Here is a 24,158-nt window from a genome sequence, read left to right on the forward strand (position 1 = left end):
CCAAGTCATAATTAAATGTTAATGGAGTTGAAGCTACAAATTCAAACTACTGCAATAAAACTAAGGTACACTTTATAGGCCATTTCATGCATCACATTTCTAAAACATGTAACATTTTATTTTCTAATAGCCAAGTGGTCCTGATCTGTGAATACTAAAATCTGGAGATTGCAGCCATGAATGGACAAGGAAGATCTTCCAACATGCCTGAAAAAGCCCTCCCCCCGCCCAAATCTGCAGATTTAGAGAAAAATTTGAAATCTTTTTAAAAAAATGTTAAAAGGAGTGCCTGTGGCCTTAACCAGATGCTATCAGTGACTGTTGCTAGGCAACCATAACAATTTAGCCAATAGTCAAAGCTTAGTTTCTGTCAGAAAAAGGCAGGGAAAGGGAGCAGCGCCCTCTCTAGGCCTGTTTTGACCTCTGAACAAGGAATCATTGGGGCCAAGTCCAGAAGAAACCACTGGATGCCTTGAAACCACATGACTTCTATGACTCACCCAGGCCAGTCTGCTTGCTACTGTTCAATAGCAGCTTCTCCTTTCTCCACAAAAGTCAGTGTAGTGCAGTGGTTAAGAGTTTCAGAGTAGGATCTGGAAGATCCAGGTCTGAATTATCACTCTGCTGTTGAAGCCCACTGGGTGACTTTGATCCAGTCACACACTCTCAGCTTAATCTACCTCTTAGGGTTATTGTGAAGATAATATGGAGGCAAGGAGAATGATGTAAGATGCTTTAGGTCTTCAGTGTGGAGAAAGGGAGTATATAAATGATGTAAATTGATAAATATAAATGAAGATGGGGAGCAGATAAAAGGAAGTACCTCCCACAAGGTGTTGCAGGTTTCCCACTATGCAACTGGGCCATAGGAAAAAAGGTTGCTGAGGGGGAGGTGAAGATAGGAAGGTAGATAGTGGGTGAGAAAGAGAGAAGGAAGCAAGAAAAGGGGGAGAGGCTATGGAGGACAGGGAACAGCAAGAGGGCATGGTGGGGGGGGAATGAGATGTCCCCCACAAATCCTTGTGGGTCCCCAGTTGTGTATACCTAATAAGTGAATGTGACAAACACATCCTTGCAAACATTCATATCATCCAGGCACACTCAGCAGGGACGTATGACTGGCAAACCTAACCTGTAGTTCCTATACCACTTAGCTTTAGATTATTCTCTATAAGGGTGGTATGAGATCTTGTTGTTCTCAATGTACCAAAGTATAAGCCACACGCCAGAGCTGTGTGTGTCCTGCATCAGTGTCTATAGCCCAAGTTACTTCAAAGACCTGTGAAGTTTTCAAAAAATTGCATCTAATAGTGCATAGGGTCTGAACAAAGAATTTTGCAAAATCCTTTGTGCAAATGTTGACAGACTCCTGGGAACATACTATGATTCCACATTTCCAGCAACTGCTCACTCCTGCTGAAAGAGACTCAAGGTACAAAAAACAACTCTAGCCCCTCCCCTCCCCAACTCCCCAGTGAATGGCTGCAAAGTATTAAGACAATGATAAATGACCATTAGCACAATACTAATGAACAAGCAGACATCGTGGTGCTTTTCTTGTTACAAAGCATTCTAATTTATCTATACTTCCCCCCACACCCATCATACTTGCATGAATTTTGTGTTGCCAACAAATATTTTAATTAAGTGTCTTTAAATCAGCAAGAACAGCAAACACAAACATGTTTTCTGAAAACAAAACAAAAAACCATACCATTGCTGTGAGGCCAAGAGTGAACTGTAGCACTTCTGACGAGGGCTTCGTCCACTTTCCCACCTGTAGGGTTATCCACATACTGCCTGCCTTGCTCTAGGGCATTGAAACACTCCATCCAGGAGTCGTTGCTTTCTGCCTGAATTCGGTCATAACTCCAGTTTGCGTAAGAGAGCGCCTGCCGGCTACTGGCAGACATGTAGTCCAAGTAGCTAAGTGAGGTGAAAGGCTGGGTGTGCTGATTCTGGAGGAGGAGAAGAAGGCTCATTGGAAGTTCATGAGCCCTTCTGGATCCCTCTCCTAGCTGAGGAATCAAGGTGGTCTGACACATCATCAACCTCCTTTCCGCAACTTGGCCAATGTCTGAAGTCCTGCCAAAAATATCCAATTCATCTTCAATAAACAACCCAGAGTTGTATCCTAGTTTGCGGTTCATAATTGCACTAAATCCACAAGTGCACCGATACTGGTCCTCATTTGACGAATCTGGGATATACAGCCCTACATCTGCACCTTTAATATTCATGTTGCAAGCACAAATGCAGCAGCTGTCAAAATTGCTATCTTTAAAGATATTCAGCACAGAGTCTGAAAGAATGAGTGTTACATACAAGCTGTGAGCTTCCAGAATTGGCTGGACAGTGGCTGGCTCCACAGAATTGAGGGGCCGGGTCGTGGAGGGCGTAGAGGCTGGTGAGCCTTGGTCTGTGCTGTCATATTTTACAGATCCTTGACCACTAGCAGTGCCCCCACCTCTAGGAGTCCTTGGGGTCCTGGGTGTGCGTGGTGTAGGGACGGAGAAACGAGGGGTGGCAGGGGAGGGCAGTACTCCCGCCCCACTGTTGCTAGCTGGAGCAGTGCTATTCAGTGTCACCGGAGTGCTCATCTGGGGAGTGTTCATCTGAAGATAGTCTTGATCTGCCAGGCTCCCAACACTGGGCACATTGCTGCAAGCAGATAAGCAAAACAAAGTTCAACTGATTGACTTTATCATTTCTTCACACGGCGGTATTCTAAAAGGGAGGCAGAGAAATACTTCCTTGTAAAAAAAACAACTCCTCCTGTTAACATGAAGATATTTCTACATCATATAAGATTTTAACCTATTTTCCTGAGTAAATTTTATTGATGGTGCAGGAAAGTAGCAGCGAATGCACCAAAACTTGCATTGTGTCTGAAATCAAGTCAGGGTCTACATTACAATATTCTGAAGAAACAACAGAATTCTAAAGAAATCTACTATGAGACACCTATGAATAGATTCTTTCTTTCTTTCTTTCTTTCTTTCTTTCTTTCTTTCTTTCTTTCTTTCTTTCTTTCTTTCTTTCTTTCTTTCTTTCTTTCTTTCTTTCTTTTTCAAAGAATAATAGAACTTAACATGCCTATGTTTTCAGATGGGTACAATTCTTCTACTGATCTGCACCAACAAGAATTTAACCTCATCCTACCTACTGAAATAATTGTTGTTAATCATGCCTTTTAATAAAGCAACATTTCTGTGGTGTTACATCTGTTTGTGCCACAACGGCAAAAAAAAAAAAAAAAAAGGAGGGGCGGGTCAGACCTGCCATTGCATTTTATATTATTTCATTATCTATCAAATCTCTGCAGTCAGAACATGGCAGCAACTTTCAGACAGCATAGTCAGATCATCTTGTTGTGGAATTTCACAGTAAGGGCAATGGGGGTAAAGATCTCTATAATTAGCCCTACTTGCATTGCTAATAAAAACACTTTTCTTAAAATGTGCTCCTTACTGCAATCACTCCCTTGATGAAGAAGTGGAAACCTGCAGGGGTTTTTTCCCCCTCTAAATACCTCTACTTTCCTTTTCAGTTAATGTGAACGTTTAAATATTCATTTTGATCTCCCATTTTGCCAGCCATTTGAAAAGGAAATGCAGTGAAACCTGATTCTCCAGAATAATTTTCTTGTTATCTCTAACAGACTTGAACGCCAGTCAAAGGAAGCAAAAAGAGCAGTCCGCAGGTTCAGAAAGGAGGCCAAGGCACAGCAAGTGCCTTACAAAAGGTGACCTAGAAATCTTGATTAGCAATCACCTCTTGGGCAGAAGCCTGCAATAACCGTCCGTGTTCTAATTGGATTACACTGGAAATAAAAGATTTTTATCCCAATAAATACCTGCAATTAATAATCAGCTCGGGTCTGGGGAAGCAGCTACTATTAGAGAAAACTGGGAATTAAACTGCTGCCTAGGCAGTGTCAAGGGCTTCACGATTCTTTTGTGCAATTCCTTTGAGAGCACTGAAAGATACTTTGGAGATGGAAAAGGATTGATATAAAAGGACTGATGTAAAGATACAAGCTGCTTCCTCTCTCTAAAATTAATTCACTGCTGCAGGAGAACCCTACACTATATATTAGCTTTTAAAGAGCTTTATGCATTTAACGGTTTCAGTCCTTGCTGTGCTTCAAGATCAGCCACTGGGGTTTGAGTTTCATGTAAAGAACTAAACTGGGTTGCAATTAATTCTTAGTTAATATACTGGCACCCACTTCAGAGTAGGCAAGATTAGGCACAGCATACTGGCAGACTGTTGTATCAGAAGTGGGAAGAGGCACCAACCTGAATAAGAAAGTTACGGGGGAAATAATCCATCAGAACTGAAGCAAGTCCTTTTTGTTTCTACAAGCTACAATGCTAAGGTATTTATTTAGACAAATATTTTAATAATACAGTAAAATATACTAAGATTGTCTAATGTCAGCAGTACCAGCTAGTAAAACCTTGGTGACTCTATGAAATTATAAAAATAATATACCTGAAAATAAAATTGTCATTTTTAAATTACACAGGTTGGAATATAACAGTTGAATTAGCAGCTTCTTCCTTGTCCTGTCAGACTCATTAGTTACTATGCCAGTCGGCATGCCTGCTTCCTGGAGGACCCTGAGATGACATCATTTGGAGCTAACTCCAAAGGACAGGAATGGGGCACAATCACTGCAGGCACCCAAAATGATTCCTGTGACTCAAGATTGAAGTCTTCTTAACAGCGTACTTCTAAGCAAAGTGAGGAAAAAACAACCTGGTTATGGGCTACAATGCTACAAATGAAGAGGTGAAAAGAAAGAAGACAGGCTAAAAACAGGCAGGAGAGATTAGCTATTCCCTAATCTCTGTGTCTACACAGAAAAGATAAGAGCTAGACCAGTGATAGCGAACCTTTTTGAGCCCGAGTGCCCAAACTGCAACACAAAATCAACTTACTTATTTCAAAGTGCCAACACTGCAATTAAACCTGAATACTGAGGTTTTAGCTAAGAAAAACAACTCATACAGTTGTCCCAACTAATTAACATCTCTCTCTCTCTCTCTCTCTCTCTCTCTCTCTCTCTCTCTCTCTCTCTCTCTCTCTCTCACTCAGGAGCCACAACTGAAAGTAAAGCAAGTTAAATCAAAGCAGTTTGCCCTTCTTTAGACCAGCAGCTTGCAAGCTCTCACTCACTCAAGAGCCACGACTGAAAGTAAAGCAAGTTAAATCAAAGCAGTTTGCCCTTCTTTAGACCAGCAGCTTGCAAGCACTCTCTCCCTCTCTCTCTCACTCACTCAAGAGCCACGACTGAAAGTAAAGCAAGTTAAATCAAAGCAGTTTGCCCTTCTTTAGACCAGCAGCTTGCGAGCACTCTCTCTCCCTCTCTCTCTCACTCACTCAAGAGCCACGACTGAAAGTAAAGCAAGTTAAATCAAAGCAGCTTACTCTTCTTTAGAAAGCCAGCCCCAGCAGCCCGGCTGCTGCCTCCGCTTCCTGCTGCTAAAGAGACGGGCAGCAGGGAAGCAGCCTTGAGGAAAAGGAATCATGTGGGCAGGGCCAAAATCCATGTGATCTCTGCTCAGAACACCGTTCCAGGCGTTCCCCCTCCAAATGAGCCCTGGAACTAGCGATCTGGCAACTTGGCTTGCGTGCCCACAGAGAGGGCTCTGCATGCCAGCTGTGGCACACATGCCATAGGTTCGCCATCGCTGAGCTAGACAATAAAAGGAAAGGCAGGCAAGCACTATCTTCTTTGAGTTTATCAGGTGGCAATTCTAAGTAATCTCCTCTCCATCTCATGATGGGAAAAATAGCAGAACTCAATTATATCTCGCAACAGACTGAGATAAGGAAAAGATGCACATCAATGAACAATGAAGCAAATATACAAGACATGCAAATTCCATTCCTTGCTTCCACTGCTCTACTTACTTGTAACCATCTCTAATGAAAGCAGCTGTAGGTGGTAAAGGAAGTTGTTCGATTTTTGGAGGAATTGCCCAGGAAGGCCGATAGACACAGGCCTCTGGAATCTTCAGAGGTAGGAGGCACTGGCTTGGGAGCATCTTCAATGGAGCAAACATGGAGGAACCCATAAAAGGCTGAAAGGCTGGAACTTTGTGCACATAGGAGTAATCCTGCAACAGCAAAGAAATTGCACAGTTTGTTAACGAAGTAGTCCAGGTCAACCACATTTCTAATAAAACAAAAAATGCAGGTAAGTGTTCTTGTCTGAAATCAGTCAGCTACTAGACATTCTCACTTGAGCACTTGTATTTTCCAGGAAGTTAGTGTAATTAAATATTACGCAAAAATATGGGGCAGGAGCAACACAGAGTTGTCTTCTTTCTAGCACCATCTTTCACTTCCCTATAATCCATTCTGCAGTCACTCGACTGGCTATCTATAAGTTACCTGGTCAGTTAAATGTATTGGCTATCACATACAAAGCCTTTCATGGTCTTGTTCCCTCATATCTCTGGGACCTCCTCTCTCCCTATGCTCCACCATGGCACATTCTCTCATCTCAACAGGGCCTTCTGCAGGTGCCACCTTGCAAATGGGCAAAATGAACATTTGCCCATACATGAGCATTCTCTGCGGTGGTCCCCACTTTATGGAACATGCCTGCCTATCCTACCCTACTGTATTATTTATTGAATGTCCCAGCCAATGTTCATATTGACTTACACTATGTAATCTACATGAATCTCAGTGAGAAGGTGGACTACAAAAAAACAAAAATCTCCCCTCACTGGAAGAGGTGGACACCAACATCAGCTGTTGACCCAATCTATTCCATTCAGTTTCCCAATTCCCTCACACAGCTTGGTGTGATATTTGAACTTAAGTTTGTTACATGTAATCCTTCATTAAGAGGGTAATGATTAAATAAGCCATCGACTTACAGAATAAATTATACAACACTAATATTCATTTTTTCAGATGCTAGAGAAGAACAGCAGCCATGTCAATTTGTAGCTGCAAAATATTATCTTCTGACTATTAACTAAAGCAAGTCCAAAACTGTTGTGTTCACCAGGATGATCAACAGGAATATCACTGGGCAGGTGGCGTTCTTTAAATATTTAAGGGTCGTTTTTCATTTCTCTGTCTTGGCACACTCAAAGAAGGGTGCAGTTGGGAATGCCCAGAGAAATGTCTCGGCTTTGAAAAAAAATTACACTAGAGAAGACCAATATGTCTCTTTAGCTACCCTTGTCTTTGTGGCCACAGTTTCTATATGGCTCTTGCTATGTACATATGCTAACTATAGATCCTTTGAAATCATTCAAACTAAATTTCTTAGAGCCATACCTGTGGTTCCCTGCTGTGTTCCTAATGCAGTTTTGTGTCTTGAAGCAGGTCTAATTTCTCTGGAAGCTTGTGCACAGATACACAGGATTAATTACTGGCAGAAACTTGTTTTCTCTCCTGCGGTTCTTGCATCTTTAACATTAATAGACACCTTTCACTCCAAATGGGAAAGGTCTCCAAGGGATTCCGATGTGCTTGTGGTTGGGTACTGCTTAATTCTGTTCTGTGGTGTTTCCACGCTGACTGAACCCAGTGTCTGGCTGCTGTGAATGACACTGGCACTGCAGGGCTAAGCTGCAATGGTGTCCCTTGCTTTAGTTTGGTTTGAGTGGAATGGATGTGATTCCCTGATGTGGTGCTGGTCCCCTTTCCTCACTTTAGTTCTGGGGGATTCCATTTCTGTGTGTCAGTTTGGTTCTATTGGGCTTTCTCTAGGATGAGCTCAGCTTTGCATTTGGGAGTGTTTGGCCACGGCAGCCTTGCCCCAGTGTGTTTCAGCAATGGGAGTCAGCTTTCACTTTTTCCCCATAGGAAACAATGGAGTGGCTGGGAGCACCTTCTTCAGGTGCTCAGAGAATTGGCTCCCAGGGTCCATTCTTCCTAAATCTTGGGGGGTTGTAAGAAGATGGTCAGGAGTAGGTCCTCAGAAAATTTGGTGGAGTTTGCATGAAAAATGCCACCACCCCCATCCCTCAGATAGCCCCCAGATATTTTCTCCATAGGAAATAACAGAGAATGCGTGGGGGCACCTTCTTTGGGGGCCCATAAAATTGGTTCCCCCGCCAAGTCCAATCTTCATGAAACTTGGAGGTTCTTTAGAGAACAGTCAAGAGTGGGTTCTTGTCTAGTTTGGTGAAGTTTGGTTGGAAAATGACCCCTCTAGTCCACTGGACAGCTCCCAGAGTGATTTTCCCATAGAAAACAATGGCTGGATTTTACCAAAATGTTGGGGGAAATTCAGGAAAAATTGGGATACCTGATTTTTGATTCAGAATACCTAGATGTTACCAAATGAGCCAAAATTCATTATTTTAATCCAAGTTCCAAACCGAACTGCGCACTCCTAGCACAGACACTTTTACTACTATTGTTTACGTAAGTTTTATTCTGTTGCTCTTTGAACATAAAATAAAATCTATCAGAATTCACATTGGCATGTTACCTTAATTTCTTCAGGCTTAGGGCTGCCTAACCCATCTTCTACCTCCATTTTAAACTCTGTAAGTTGATTTGTAACCATGTTGACCGCAGGACTTTCCATCATTCCCAAGGTTGTCACCGTCTCTGAACTGATACCATCTTTGTAGCTCATCACAGGGGAGAAAGCAGGATGTTGCTCCAAGGATGGTGGTGTTGGAAACATCCTTTGCAGATCTGCCACAGCTGAAACAGATAATCCAATCTTAAGCCTTAAGACTAAACCTTCCAAGATGTTCAAAAAGTAAAGCACAGAAAAGTCTAAACACAGAGAGTAAAAGAAGGCAAACTCGCTGCCAGTTTCAGATTTCACCTCACAAGTCAATTGTAGTGCATAAGAGCAAAATCCCACAGGGAATGCTCACATCTAGTATTCACTTTAAGAAGTGACATGTGCTCCCCAACTGTGTCCTTACAGGCACAGGAAAATACGTTTTAAAAGCAAACTCAAAATAACAGTGAGCAGTAATAGCTAAGGAAAAGCCCTTCTGACTACTCCAGTGCTTTGCACCACAAACTAGTAATATGTCACAAAACTGACCAGGAGATCTCATATACAATTCATCAGGCACTTGCTGCAATAAGTGTCCATTACTTTTAAGAGCGGCTTGCACAGTAAATCAAGCACAGCAGTGGGACCTAGTGAATTGGACCACTAAAACTGTACCTCAAATCTCAGAGAGAATAATTACAGAAATTTCCTACAAAGCTAAGTAAACACTGCAAGTACTGCTTTGGATTAAAAACCTGTGAAATTCCCTATCTAATCAGCCTCATAACCCAATTTAAGGAGACTACAAAAGAAAGCTATTCCTACTACTAAAATGGAGTTTGATAATTAGAAATTTTGCTTCAAGGCATCTCTGAGAGAACAGGCAAGCATCAGAAGAAATTGCTCTATAAACCCTACTATCTTTACCTTCTAACCACTAAAAATAATTTTTCCCCTTAATGGATCTTTATTAAGCATATTTATTTATTTCCTTGAGGGTCAGCTTTTAAATTAGTGGTAACAATAAATACCAAGGGATTTAAAAGGGCGTATTTGAGCAGGAATTGCTCAACACACACACACAATTTCCCAATGTTGCTTATTAATAGAAATATTACAGAGGTCATAAGAAATTCCTAATAAAAATATTCTGAAACAAACAACAAAAAAACCTGCAGAAACAAATCAGGAAGAGGCAAGCACAAAAAAGGAACAGTTAATTACATGAACAGTAGAAAAAATTATGTACCCCTGCAGCTGCAAAAGCAAAAGAAACAACTATTTCATCAATATTTCTGTTGCTATTTGCTAAACAACGATGCAGCTTGTTTATACTGGTATATTATTCTGCTCAATAGGCAGAAGCAGTGCTAGAAATAACATGCTGGAATTGTTATGAGGGATCTAATCTCTGAGCCTTTCCAACCAAATCTCACTGGCAGAGATTTCTAAACCTTAACAATCCCAACGCTGCAGGAAAATCAGCTTGCTACTAGCATAACAGCAGGGCGGGGGGGAAACCAAAGGCAGTCAGAGAAACTGATCAACCTAAGTTGCAGGTACATGCATTTCCTAAGGCAAACTTAGGTGAGCCACATAAACAAGCAGATCTTCCAATCCTGGCTGAATCCTCAGACATGGCCAGCACTGAAGGCGATGGAGATGTAGTGTAGCTCTATAAACTCTCCTTGAACAGATAGTTTGTATCACACTAAGAACACAGAAGCAGCTCTATCATCTCTCTCTCCTGCAGCCCTAAGGATCAATCTGAGACACCTTAGCAGTAAAACTGCTGCTGAGACATGCCTGCTCAGCTTGTATGTTGTGCAGGAAGCAACTCACATCTGACGTCCTTGTAGTTTCTCAATAACAATAATCTGGGGGGTTTCTGGGGCAGCAATCCAATGGAAAAGTCTTCACAGAGGGATTAGATTTCTAATTCATCAGTCTGTGCTGTGAGAAGAAAGGTTCTGCTGTCGAGCTGCCTGACATCTTTCTCCCTCCCACTCCCATCGTTTCTTTTTTCCACATCTTTAACTAAGTTGCTCCTTTTAGAAAAAAAAGATAACACTATGGGCCAAGCCATATCTATTTAACTCTTCCCAAATTGCTCCACATTATACCCTTTTGGGGGTACACCATCTTTCCCCCCCAAATTTCTGCAATGCAGTGTCATAAAAAAGAAGAAAAATGTTTAATTAAATAAACCCACAGAACTGACCGGGTATCATTATTCATTTTCATATGTGTCATGCTTGAGAAAGCCTTGCATATCTTAAGAAGCTATAGATCTACTAAAACTGTCAAAATCCAATCTCTGTGTACTTCATAGTTCTGCATTTGAGTAAATCAGCACTGCTTTTATGGGTCCATAAAACTCTCTGACTCATCCTTGTGACACCATGGTTTTTCCCCTCAATTTGTTCTCATTACCAGCTAGAGTTAATGAGATAACATTCAAGAATGATTTGCAGTGGAGTGAGATTTCTGCTTAGAGTAGCCAAAGGTATTTTCCTCTGAAGCCAAGGATCTTGTAATTCACAATGACATCTGTTACTATCACACAAAATACTATTTCCAAATACACATAAAACATTTCTAAAGCATATCATGCACATGAGAATGGTGGGAGGGGCTCTGCATATCTGAAATACCACTCCAATTCCCTACAGTTTCTGCTGACACAGAAAATAAGCTTTACAAATCTATACAACATGTGCAAGATCCAGAAGTCTTACAAAACCCAAATGCCCCTTGACTTCACCAAAGCTGTTTAAAGGCATACTAAGAACCAACAATTGTCATTCTGACAAGCTTATCTTCTCTCTTACTTTCCAGATTTAATGAAGATATACAATATTGTTTTCAATTAGACACCATTGGCTTCCATTACACCCCATAAATTCCACCACCCCCTTGTAAATTGATAGCTTCTAAACAAAGAAAGCTCAAATTAAAAATAATTACATTTCCCCCGTGCTTCTTGTATAATCATATTTGGGTAGCAATACTATGCCTCACCAGAGCAGCTAATAAACCAATGATGACTTGTGAACACTGGTATGGAAGAGGAGCAGCTGCTTAGCCTATACTAGGAACATAGAAGCAGCTTCTCTTTCAAGAGCAAAGACTTCTTTCAGGTTCTGAATCAGAAAACAACAGTAACAAAATCATCCCAGATCATCAAAGAGTTATTCAAATTAGTAGATCAATGTATATTTGCAAAACAATTCTTTTAAAAACGGCTTTCAGTGACTACCTTTCCCTCTTCCTACCAACTACTAACTTTTACCATTGAAGTCAGAAAACAAAAGCCATCTTGCTTGGACTCAGGTATCACCAACAAACTTCCACTTGAGCACATTTAATTCCATTTTATTTCATATTTGTTCCGAGCGTTAACTGTTTCTAGCCAGTTTTTGGCAGAAAGATGCAGTACAAATATACATCTTGGTTTTTATTCTTTCATTTTAGGCAATCCTGTAAGACAGGGTATACTCCAGCAATGACAATCTGGGAACAAATCTGTTGTCACACTCTACTACTTACTTGGTGGATAAGGTACTGCAGTTCTACCATCCTTACCCAGAGGACGTTCTTCAGTTCCCACAGCAGGCATTTTTGATGATCGCAGGGCAGGTGATGCAGCCTAGACATACGATTAAAAAAATAATAATAAAACTTGCCAAGCTAACGTGACTACAGCACGGATTTTAGTCCCCACCCCAATCCTGAAAAGGTGATTATCTCTGACTTGACTATACAACAGAATAAGGCCATAGCAATTTTTGTTTTAGTTATTGGAGAAAAATAACTTTGAGTCATTTATAATTTTTAAAAGGTCTCTATATCCTTTTTTATAAATGTATTATATGCATAGCTAATTTTCACAAGCTTGGCATCACAGCATGCCAGTTTTGTTAACTCACAATGAGAAATTTCAGCAAATAATGTACAGCTATCTGCTATCAGGTACAGATGCTGAATACAAAACCTAGTTTATGATCATAAAAACACTAAGCCAACAATTATATCAGACAGAACATTCCTCTTCTAGAAGCCTCTTTTGGGACTGGAAGTTATGTGACACTCCCTACCCACATTTCCTTGCCTAGTTTTCTCGGGGACAAACTGAAGAAACAAGAACTGAAGCCTGCAACTCCTCCAAATACTCCAAATAGACCAGATACTATTCTGAAGCAAGACTGACTCAAAGCACCAATGGCATAGCTTCACTCATCCCATACTCACTCCAGGCTCATCTTCATCGGAATTATCAAAGAGGTTGTCTAAATCATGTAGTGATGGAGCCAAGTCCGTTACTTGTGTGAGGCTACCAGAACCAGCTCGGCCTGCTGCATTATCTTGCCGGGTATCTAGGAGGGAAAGAAGAAAAAAGGTCTTCAGGACTGAGGAGAAAACATGAAAGGTATGGCAAAGTAAATGGGAAGAAAGCATCATGAAGTGTTTACCCTAGAAATAACATTTGCCTCTACTGAAATGTGATGCATGTGGATGGGTGAGTAGAAAAACATAGTCAGATGATGAGCAGCATTATTACAGTTCCTAATTTTCTCTTTATCAGTTCATAGCCAAGTTTATGGCAATAAATCTTGATGAGATTTCCTCTAGTATCCCTTTCAGGAGGCATGGAAGAGATTTTTATGTACCTGTTTTAGGAGCAGAACTGAAAATGGACATTGCGTCTTTCCCATCTGGTATGGTGGTAGAATGACCGGATGCAGAAATCTCCTTGGGTACAGTTCCATCTTCTGACTGTAAACATAGAGAAGACAACTATTATTTGTACTGAATATTGGGAAATCCAGGGGAAAGGTTATAAAAAGGAAGGTGTGTTTACAGTTGGAACATTTTTGTCTCGTGCTTACTTTTTATGGCCAATATACATGGCATTTTCCAACACGAGGATAAGGAAAGCCATACAGAAAACATTTACAGTCACATGTGGTTTCCTCATATCCAGTGTAAAATGGTCTTACGATTAATGCTAATGAACAGCAGAGACTGTGGCCTCTTCAAAATCACACTTTAAAGCTATGCTCAGTCAAATTAGTGCTTGTAGAAGAGAAAGGTTTAAACAAATGTGAAAGAACCACTATTTTCCAAAGTGGCAAGGTGGTCAGGAAGTATCAATTCAAATGGTAGCTACATGTTCAAATCACATGGATTCCAAACTCTGCCTACTGCAGAGCTGTTTTATTGTAGAAGTTCTCATTTCAGACATATTGAAAAACCTCTCCAGGCAAATCCTTGAAAGATCTTCAGGTTAATTTGATCCTTCACTCTCATATCACAGGAGAGTGAATTGCTTGCTTCCACGATTCCAGCAAATACAGAATGGTAAATGGTGTTTGATCTACAAACCAGAATTCCAAGCAGTGATTTTGTTCCCCATTTGGAACCCTAGTTTGAAGGGCAAGTACAAATTACAGTTTAGATGTAATGGCAAACCATGGCTTTGCCACAAACTCAGACAGTTTCTATACACAAGCAGGACTGAAGGGAAGAACCATGAGCATAGGCCTGATGCTTCTTAGAAGCTGGTTCACATAAAAAATCATGTTAGCTGTTATATCTGAATCAAACAAATGTCTGTCACAGTAAATCCACTCGAGTTAAAGAAAAAAAAACCTGAGCTGACCCTTGCACATAACTGAAGCAAAGCACAGACAAAATTATTTTGGCAGCGCTTACAGTTTCCCTAGGCTTACAGAAGGAAAAACATACACGAGAGTCCATGGTATATTTTCAAATAAATAAAAGAAGAGATCTCTAAAAATTTTCCAAATGCAATACTGCAATCATAAAGGATTAGCTCTTTATAAGCCTTGAAATCTTACAATGTTGCTTAAAGCCAAGTGCTATTCTTAAGCCACCACATAGGAAAACAGCTAAAGCACAGAAGCATCTGGTTCCTACGTACTTAGTTTCCAGGACATTAAAGTTCTCTAGTCTTGGGAAAGAAGTGGCTGGAGTGCACAACTCATCAACTGCTCTTCAAAAGCCACCAATGACAGTAACATCTGAGGCTGAGGAACAGGGGGAAGGTAATGTATTAAGAATGGGCTAGAATGGAGTAGATGGGAAATACTAGTTGACGGTATTTTTAAAAGACTGTAAGGCACTTTGAGGACTTTGTGGTTGAAAAGCATGTTATAAATTAAATAAATCTGGTTCACCAATACAAACTGAAGTTACTGCAAAAAACCACTGCCAGTTATCTGATCCTCCAGGAAAGATGGTCTACAAAATTTTCTTCCCACCTTCTTTCATTCTCATCAGCTGACTTTAAAATCACAATGAGCTCTGCTGTGTCTCTCCCTATTTTCAGAAATGCAGCTAGTATCAGTGAGCTCTAGATTCTGCAGCTTAGCACGAAAAGGTAAGATGGCAAGGCCTTTCTATTGGCCTTCCTGGCACAAATTTGCCATCTAATTCTCCGTAAGAAGCTAGCTGCTCAACAGCCTCTTCCTTTGACCTGCTTTCACAAGTGAGTTTTAATATTTGGTTTGTTAGCTGCCTTCAGTTTTCTTTTGAAAAAGGAGAAGGAAGGATATAAATACAATATAGAAATTTAAAGGTTTGCATAGAAACTCTCTCCCCAGGGAAGCTTGCCTGGCCACCTCCCCCAAATTTGCGTTGGGTTACTGCAGAGGTGATGAACTTGTTTTTAACATGTTTGTGCATTGCTTTTCTTGTTGGTTTACTATACTATTGGGGCTGGCTTCATAGAACCTAAACCGCTTTGAGAGTCCTGAGTGATTGTAAACTGAGGTAAACATTTCCAAATAAATAAAATTAAACCATCTACTCTAAAAACAAGGTACCTTGTTCTTCTTCAGTGAGTCTCTCTCAGTCCCAAGTTTGCATTTTTTAGTGCCAGTGAAGCTGTATTTGATGTCACCATCCTGAAATGTATATGGATCACTGACATCTCCCAAGCATTCACCAGGCTGCTGTATCAGAGGTAAGGAATCAAGGTAATTCATTGCCGGCACTGGGTAAGTTTCTTCCAAGATTTTAAATCGTTTATTAGGTTGTGCTAACAGCCTAAAGAAAGGAAATGGAAAAATATTCAGTGAGGCCTGTCCTGCAGATTTATAGATTTTTCTTACAGAAAAAAGAACCAATGTAATCCCTTTTTCTGATTCGAAACAATTGAAACAAAGTGTTTCTCTAGTAGAGCATGCTTAAACTTCTGTCACTATTAAACATTTGCTGGCTGCTTTGTAAACAGACATTCAGAGCTAAAGAAACTAGAAACTTACAAGTGCAGCACAGATTAGCAAAATCAGCAACATTTCAGTATACCAGAGCATCTGCAGTAATGGGTGCCAGAGAAAAGATAATACAAATCTATTATCAGTGTCTGCTTTGGGTATTATTTTACTTCACAAGAACATGATGCACAAGCCTCCTTGCAATGCCTTTTCCTATGAAAGAGCATTACACTGAAAATCTTCCAGTTGGGGTAGGAGAGGGCTACTTCTGATGTGATGTCACGACATAGGAACATTATGCAATCTATAATCTCACATAATTTTGGCAATGTGGAATCAATCTAGTCCCAACTCTAAGAACACTTTCAGAACAGGAGACTCTTATTTTCTGCTCAGACCTCCACTCACAATTTTGCAAAAAACGCTATCTAGTTTTCAGGCTGCATTTTGAAGTTATTATCACCATCCATAGAGTATAACCACACTCCCTATAGCTCTGCAAACATTGTGGCCTTTTCCATTGATGACTAACGGCTCTCAGTTTTGTTTTAGCCCCTTTCTAGGCAAATAAATAGTTAAACCACCCACCAGCAGCTATTTCTATTAAAGCCACAGATTGAGACATTATGGAAGACTGAAAGTTCTGGTTAACCTCAGGAAACAGCTGATACTTTCTTCAGTGTGTCCTGATTTAACAGGAGGCCATAAAGTGTAGTTCTGTAATTACACAGTGAACCGACACTGCCCTGAAGGATAAGAATAGCAAAGTAAAGCAATTTCCCACACCAGAAAATTTAAAAATTGCACCCCACTTTTCATACAGTACATGCAGAGACTTTAGCTACTTTTGCCATCTGATACAGTATTTTCTATAGCTGGAAATGTATAAAAGAGATCCTTCCTTGAAACTACAACTTCACTCACTCATTGGGCAGTTCTTGAACAATCCCTGGAAGATTCGGCAAGCATACCCCACGCTTGTGTTCTAATGAGTTAAAATCCATGGAAGCAGGACTGACACCCAAGTCAAAAGCTGAGCCATATATTGTTAACTGACATTTCAACTAACCACCTGCTACTTCACTGGGATAAATATTGTCAGATAAAGCACAAAATCAAAAATGCTACTATGTAGATTGCAATTTCTATGTTTTATTTATTTCATTCTGTTTATTTCAATAGTTATATTGATGGATTGCTTTGTATGAATATATACCACTGAGGCAGGCCTTTGGCCTGAAACATGTCTGGTTCTGGTTTTATATATATGGAGATAAAATGTACTAACATACCTGTATATTTATAAGTTGTCTATATGTATATACAAGGGAACGGTATTTATATGCTGAACTACACTGTTTTTAATAATACTTTTACACTTCAGTTTGTTAAGATTAAATTACATGGCAGTGTTTTATTCATTTGTATTACGTTTGTGGTTATATTTAATTCTCTTTTTCTGTTCTGACCTCCCCGGTTACCTCCCCTTACTTCATTATGATGTCAGCCACTAACCGTGCAGTAGGTCAAGAGCAGACCTAGCGGCAAAGCCTCTCTGATTAGCCACCTATATCTCCAAACTGAAAGAACTGGCCTGCTCCCTACTTTGCATACAAACCTTTCAGAAACCAGTTTTCCATACACACTATTTAGCTTTATTTGTTTTAACTGCATGGTTTTTTAAAAAGTAAGTTTATTATGGTTATCAGTTACTATTATTAGTTTACAAAACACAGCTAATTTGTTTTTTTAATTATTATAAATATTAAATATGTCTGATAATTATAGCATTTTTTCCTATTTGGAAAAAAGTCAGTCAATAGATTTTGTTTTGACTTTGCACAAAAGCAACTGGTATAAGTAACTGAACTGACTGAACACATGACCACATGGAAATCAAAAAGTCTTTTGGAACCAGAGGCTATGATGAACTGAAGTAACCAACCACAAGATGAGAGAAATCCAGCAATTCAAAGAATTCTAAGACAAGTAGTTATACTATGATGGTCAAGTTATAAATAGCAATAGCATCAGTTCTATATCATCAGTCCTCTTTCAACTTCTATATCAATGTTTATTGCACAACACAATATTTTCCTTGGAGACTAATATTCATGGCAACTACTTATCTGGTATAGCTGCCTCACCTTCTTTCCTTAAATTCCTTCTATAGCCTCTACTTTTGGACTGATTTAACCTCAGTGATTATTTTGAACTTATTTTCAAGAATTGCTCTGTTGCTGCTCTCTCTGCTGTAAAAGTCCTTTCTGACCATCGCTGTCTGTCTTGCAAGAATACATAATTCCCACCTCCTTTCCCACCCACCCCTTTGCCCCTTGAAATTAAGTGATTATCATTCTTGAGCCTATGAAAGCCTACTCGGCCACGACTTGAGTAGATTCACAGTGTTTATTTCCTAGAGCTGCTAATAAAGTATTTGTTGTATCTTTGTATAATCATATCTTACCCCCAGGGATGCCAGTTTAAAGCAACAACCTTTTCTTCAGAATCCATATAATCACCTTTAATCCCAGGCTTACAAGCATTTCCTTTGGCCTGAGATCTACAGGGCTTCATGGATGTGCCAAACAAGAGGCCTCTTTTCTCTCTTGCACAGTTGGTGGGGAAGCTTGTATAGCAGGCATTAAGGTTATTAATCTGATACTGTTTGGAGATGCAGCTCTCTGGCCACTGCTCTCCCCCACCCCCCAACCCCCGGTCTGTCTGCCTCTCATACACAAAATATGTTTTAGGCCAGAAAAGAAAAGAAAAAGATGGCCTACCTGTAATTGGTGCTTTAAGAGTGACCACCTGTACATATGGGGTCTGCACTATAGCAGAACACGTATGTGGGACAGCACAAAGTCCACCAAGAACTACTAAACATTATGGAAAGGCATGTAAACTACAACCCCATGCCTCCTCTTCCTCTCCCCTCCAGTAACAACCAGTTTATACAAAATGGGACATATCTTCTACACCCCTCTAACCTTTACAGTCTTAGGAACAGATAATTAGCTGTGATGCTTTTGCAAAGTTTTTTGCCGATAAAATACCACAAATTCACTGTGATCTAGAAGCCAGTAGTAATACAGCCAAGGTGCGTCATCTGGTCTGCTTGTGGACCATTCTGACCCAGGTACAGTGACGGATATTGACAAGATCCTGTGAAGGCCACTACTTGTGCACTGGATCCTTGCCCATCCTGGCTGCTATAATCATAGAAGGATCACAGAAATGAGCCCTTGATGTCTATCATAAAGTCACTAACCCATGGCACTGAGAGAGCAGTAGAAGACCAACTCCAGGTCTTCTTGGACAACTCTTATGCTCCGGACCCTTTTCAATCTGGTTTCAGGCCTGGTTATGGAATGGAGATAGCTCTGGTGGCTTTACTTGACGATCTCCTTCTAAATGTAGGGAGCAATTATATCCCTCATGTTATTCAACTTTTATGTAAAGCTCTTAGGAGAAATCATTTATAGCTATCGAGCTGGATGTCATCCATATGCAGATGACCCTCAGCTCTATACTTCGTTGTCCAAATCCCTTATTGTTACAGTAGAAGTCTTGAGTTGTTGCCTGACAGCTGTGGTCAAATGGCTGAAACTGAACAAACTGAAACTGAACTCAGAAAAGACAGAAGTGAGGCTAGCTGGGAAGGACATTGTGCTTCCCACTTTTGATGGGGTTCATTTGACCCTTGCAGACTTTGTTAAGCACCTAGGGGTTATACTGGATCCAGCCCTGTTGCTAGATAAGCAAGTTAATACAGCAGCAAAAAAAGCTTTCTTCCAACTCAGTCTAGTTTGGAAGGTGGCCTTCTACCTTGACACAGCTAGTCTGGCCACCTGGATCAATGCTGCAGTAATACTGAGACTAGACTAGAGTAATGCACTCTACATAGGTCTTCTCTCAAAGTCAACTAGGAGACTCCAGTAGGTGGAGAACGCTGCAGCTCTATTATCTTGAGGTAGATGGAGTATTATTCCCATTCTACAATCACTCCATTGGCTACCTATCAGTTACCCTGTCAATACAGGGTTTTGGCTATCACATAGCCATCACATGTTCTGGCTATCACATAAACCTTTCATGGCCTTGGCCCCTGCTATCTATTGGACCACCTCTTTCCCTATGCTTCGCCACAGCAGCTTTATTCATCTGCAGGTGCCTTCTGCCAGCGCCACCCTGCAAAGGGGGAAAATCAATGATTATCTATACATACATATTGTCTGTTACGGCCCCCAACTTACAGAATGGCATGCCTGGTGGGGTTAAGAGGGATCCCACTCTCCTGGCTTTCTGCAAACTATGAGAAAATTATAAAGGAGGGCTTTTTACACAGGTAAGAGGGCTGTACTATAAGGAAATGGCTCAAAGAAATGTGTTTGGTAAAGAGACAGGGACCACTGATTAGACTACCATGTACTGTCTGTTGTTGTAGCACATTCCTGCTGGATAGTTTATGCATTGTTTAATATGTCATGCTTAATTGCTTATGCTCGTTTCAGCACTGTTTGCAGTTCTGTATTAGATTTCTGCTTGTTTCCAATTTCTGTAAATTTGCATTTGCGTACCCTAGTGCATTGTTTACTGTATGTCCCAGCTGTTGACTGTATTGACTTACGTTGTGTAATCCACCAGTAAGAAAAGTGGGCTGTATATAATGTAAATAAATAAATAGCCAATGGAGATGGGATGAGAAGATTTCCAGAGAAGAAACATGTTGGATTGTTTTGCGGAAGGGAGGAGGCGGCGGCGGCAGCGGAGGCGATGTGGGTTTGCTCTTTTACAAGGCGGCCACACATGTTCTGTAAGGCCTAGTTTTAGTGACGGAAGCAAGGGATGGGTACTCTGAACATCCTGATGAGGATTCTAGCTTGGTGCACTGTCAAAATATGAATGCTTATAGGTGTCAAAAGCATGGCCCACCTGTAGTTCCATAAAACTGTTCTGATGCATAATGGAATTACTTAACTATGCAGAGAAACAACTGAACCCAAATGTTTAAGCAGCCGTCACAGTGGGCGTCTTAACTGTGGCTTTATACACAAAACAAGTGATATTGGTAGTAAGACTAGTAATGTTATAAAAGTGTTATATTGATCCATGGCAGCAACAATACAAACAAACATGTCACCTATAATCACTTGTAACTCCTTCTTGCCTTTATTTAATACACCCTCCTAAAATATTTATGGAACTGAAATACTTTCCTCTACACTAAATCATCTCAACTAATTCACATGTCGACATAAGTGTAGTGCATGCTTAAAAAGCAAGCATTTTTTAAAATATTGTCTTATATAAAAAAGTTTATGTAATTCCACAGGAACATGTAACTAGAGGAGGGATGCTGTCTGAAAACCTATTAACTGAGAAGCTCCCATCAAATTCCTCTAAAGTTATATGCAGAAGCCATTCTTTTCTTATTAAAAAATACAGCATTTTCTGTTAGCTTTAAGAGGGAGATACTGATGCAATCTTCAAAGTAAAACAGTTATTTTCAATAGTTCAGCAAAAAACAGGAAATGGCATTTCAAATGGCATTTTATACTCTATACTTTCAGTCTCATTGTTGTGTGATAATCTGAAGGCAAGATCTAAAAAGCTCATGTAGTCTGGTATCATAGCTCAAATGATCTAGGTCCCGTTCCCATTGTGTATACAGTATACAGTCACTCCACACTGCCCCCACTGTTGCCAAATTCTGTAGACTTTGAGTATTTTGATTAATGAAAACATGGCACACTCTTGCTAAACTGTCTTATGAAGATAAAAACTAACATGACAAGACCCCAAATTCATATCTGACTTTGTGAAGTACTATGAAGCTCTTACAGATCTCACAACTCTACCCCATCCTCATTCTCCACTCTGGTAGGGGGGTGGGGGCAGGGGAGGCAGGTAGAGCAAGATCCCAATCCCCCAACGCATGTATGTCTGAGAAAAATCTACACAGGGCTATAGAAAACCCATCTACTGTGGGGTGGGAGACCATTGTGGAAGTGGTTCTAGAGTTCATTTCTTTTCCATGTTTCTGCTTGACGTCAACTATCTTTAGACCAAAATTTAACTTTGGAAGTGACACTAAATAAAAATCTCAAATGACAACATTTGGAACAGTCAACATTCTTAAGGGATGTGTTACCTTTTCAGAGCAGTGCTGTCAGAGGCTGCATCCATCTTGTTGTCATATCTTTCACATTGAAGTTCTGGGGGCCTGAACTCTAAATCAACACTTGAAGGAACAGTATATCCCTGCCACTTAGTTGATGATTCTTGATTGGGTAAGATGCCACAGTATAAAGCTGTCTCACTAACTTCTGCCATCAGAGGCAGCCTCTGGCCTACAAGAACAGTCCTGTCCTCTGTACTGGCCATTGACTGGAGTTCTAATCCACTGCTGTAGAGAGCTGGATTCACAGGAACTGATGGAGGGTCTAAACTATCCGTTTCCTGTCCTCTTGGCTGGGGGCTAAGTGTGGGAGGTAGAGGGGATGTGGGAGAATGAGGAGAATCCATAGGATTCAAATTTGTTGGTTTGCTTGGGTGTCTTGGAGGCAGAGAGAGCTGCTTCTCATATTTCCTGCTATTAGGGGCTTCCAAGGAAGGGTCCATCCCTGCCAAGGCCAGCTTCTGTCCTGATGGGTCCTGCTCCATACACAGTTCTTCAGTGACAGAAGGACGATGGTGAAATGGCAGCAGTGATCTCTTTTGAAGCTTTTCTGATTTCTCCTGCCTCTCGGTGGTTTTGTGCTTAGAGGCAGGAGGTGGCAACGAGGAAGAGGACAAGGATCCTGCACCAAATCCTGGCTGTGATATCGTTGGTGGACGACTGGAACCCACAGCACAACGTTGCTTGAGGAGCTTGTGCCTGGAAAAGTAATCAGGAAGACTTTACTGAGTGGCTTGTGAAAAAGTAAAAAAGGCAAATGGTTCGTTCATATGACAATACACCTGGAAATCCCAGTTCTTTCTCAGTCTCATAGAAGGGTGATCCTGCAAATGTAGCAAGATACCTGCGTGACAAGAAATTTATTTTAGCAAGATCTAGCCACATTTCTTCCTGTCCTTTCAAATCAGGCTTTCCCTGAAACAATGCTTTTGTAAAATGGATATAAATAAATTCTTTTCTTTCAAGCTATGGTGGAATACAAATGACTTATGCTGGTATTTATTAGCAGTTAGGTAACATACTACCTCAGTGGATAGGGGTGCTAGTAACTTTTGTGAGCTTATTTGCCACACTGTTCTATTTGGGAACGTTTCCTGTGGTCAAAGGTTTTAGAAGCATCTTTAAAGACAGCTGAGCTGAGCTTTGAAATAAAGAGTACACTAGTTTATTCCCAAATGCTGCAATTTCCACTATCTCAGCTATAGCTAACTACAAGTATTCCAAAATGGTTACTGTTGTTTAGGAATGGCTCTGTGTAATCTGAAGGCTCACACTACTTTCAGGTTGCAAGACATCCATCTATGCTACCCTAGTGCTTAGTCACTTTGACATTTCACTGCCAAAATGCAGTGTCCTAGAAACTAGGGACAAACTTAATGCCCCACTCAACCACATTTGCCATAAAGACAAAAAGTATGGGTACAGAGAGGAGCTGGTATCCCTCTGTCATAGTTACCCCTCTCCAATCAAAGGAGGCGGGGAGAGAGGAAGATCCCCAAGTGATGGATCAGTTCACACAACTACACAGAGTCCACAGGCTCAGTGGAAGTAGAATCACACCATTCTGCCTTGTTCACCATACATACCTCTCCCTCTTCCAACCTAACCAACACCCAAGCATTGTATCTAACATTGAAAAAACAGGGTTAACATACCTGTAACTTATGTTCATCGAGTTCTTCTGTGCCGACACACATGGGTACTGCGCACGCGCAGGCCAGCCGCCGGAAGATTTTTTTATCGCTTTCCCAGCTCTGAAGGGGCCGTTTGCCGCGCGCCTCAGCGACCGTTTCCCACCCAAACGGTCACATGCTCCTCAGCGGCCAACGGCCCCTTCCCTCAGTTCTCCCTTGCCGCCGCTCAACCAACACACAGAGCCATAGCCCCGATAAGACTAGAGCCATAGCCCAGCCATAGTACAGCGATCTGTGTTGGAGTTCACAGCGGGGTAGGAGGGAGGGTTGTGTGTCGGCACAGAAGAACTCGATGAACATAAGTTACAGGTATGTTAACCCTGTTTTCATCTTCGTTCTTCTGTGCCTCCACACATGGGAGAGTACCAAGCTTCACACAATAAGGAAGGTGGGGTGAAATCCAACTCAATTTTATTATACAACAAGAAAGGAACAAAACAACATATATACACGTACCCATATATTACCACAGAAAATATATCAACCCCACAACATCCAGCAAGTATAAATACATATCAATATATATATATATACACCATATACAG

General features: G+C 40.8%; 1 protein-coding gene across 1 annotated transcript in view; it reads right to left on the reverse strand.

The window, feature by feature from the left end:
* The window catches only part of MED13L (mediator complex subunit 13L), a 262,028-nt gene that overhangs the window by 38,053 nt on the left and 199,817 nt on the right, over positions 1-24,158 (reverse strand). Inside the window, exons 10-17 of the mRNA XM_054995924.1 lie at positions 21,893-22,618; positions 15,346-15,568; positions 13,168-13,273; positions 12,749-12,873; positions 12,047-12,146; positions 8,471-8,691; positions 5,923-6,128; positions 1,715-2,661 (exon numbers count right to left, since the gene is read on the reverse strand). Coding sequence (XP_054851899.1) covers positions 1,715-2,661; positions 5,923-6,128; positions 8,471-8,691; positions 12,047-12,146; positions 12,749-12,873; positions 13,168-13,273; positions 15,346-15,568; positions 21,893-22,618 — 2,654 coding nt within the window. The remainder of the gene's footprint in view (positions 1-1,714; positions 2,662-5,922; positions 6,129-8,470; positions 8,692-12,046; positions 12,147-12,748; positions 12,874-13,167; positions 13,274-15,345; positions 15,569-21,892; positions 22,619-24,158) is intronic.

The sequence above is a fragment of the Eublepharis macularius genome, chromosome 13 (assembly GCF_028583425.1).
Source record: "Eublepharis macularius isolate TG4126 chromosome 13, MPM_Emac_v1.0, whole genome shotgun sequence".
NCBI classification, from domain to species: Eukaryota; Metazoa; Chordata; class Lepidosauria; order Squamata; family Eublepharidae; genus Eublepharis; species Eublepharis macularius.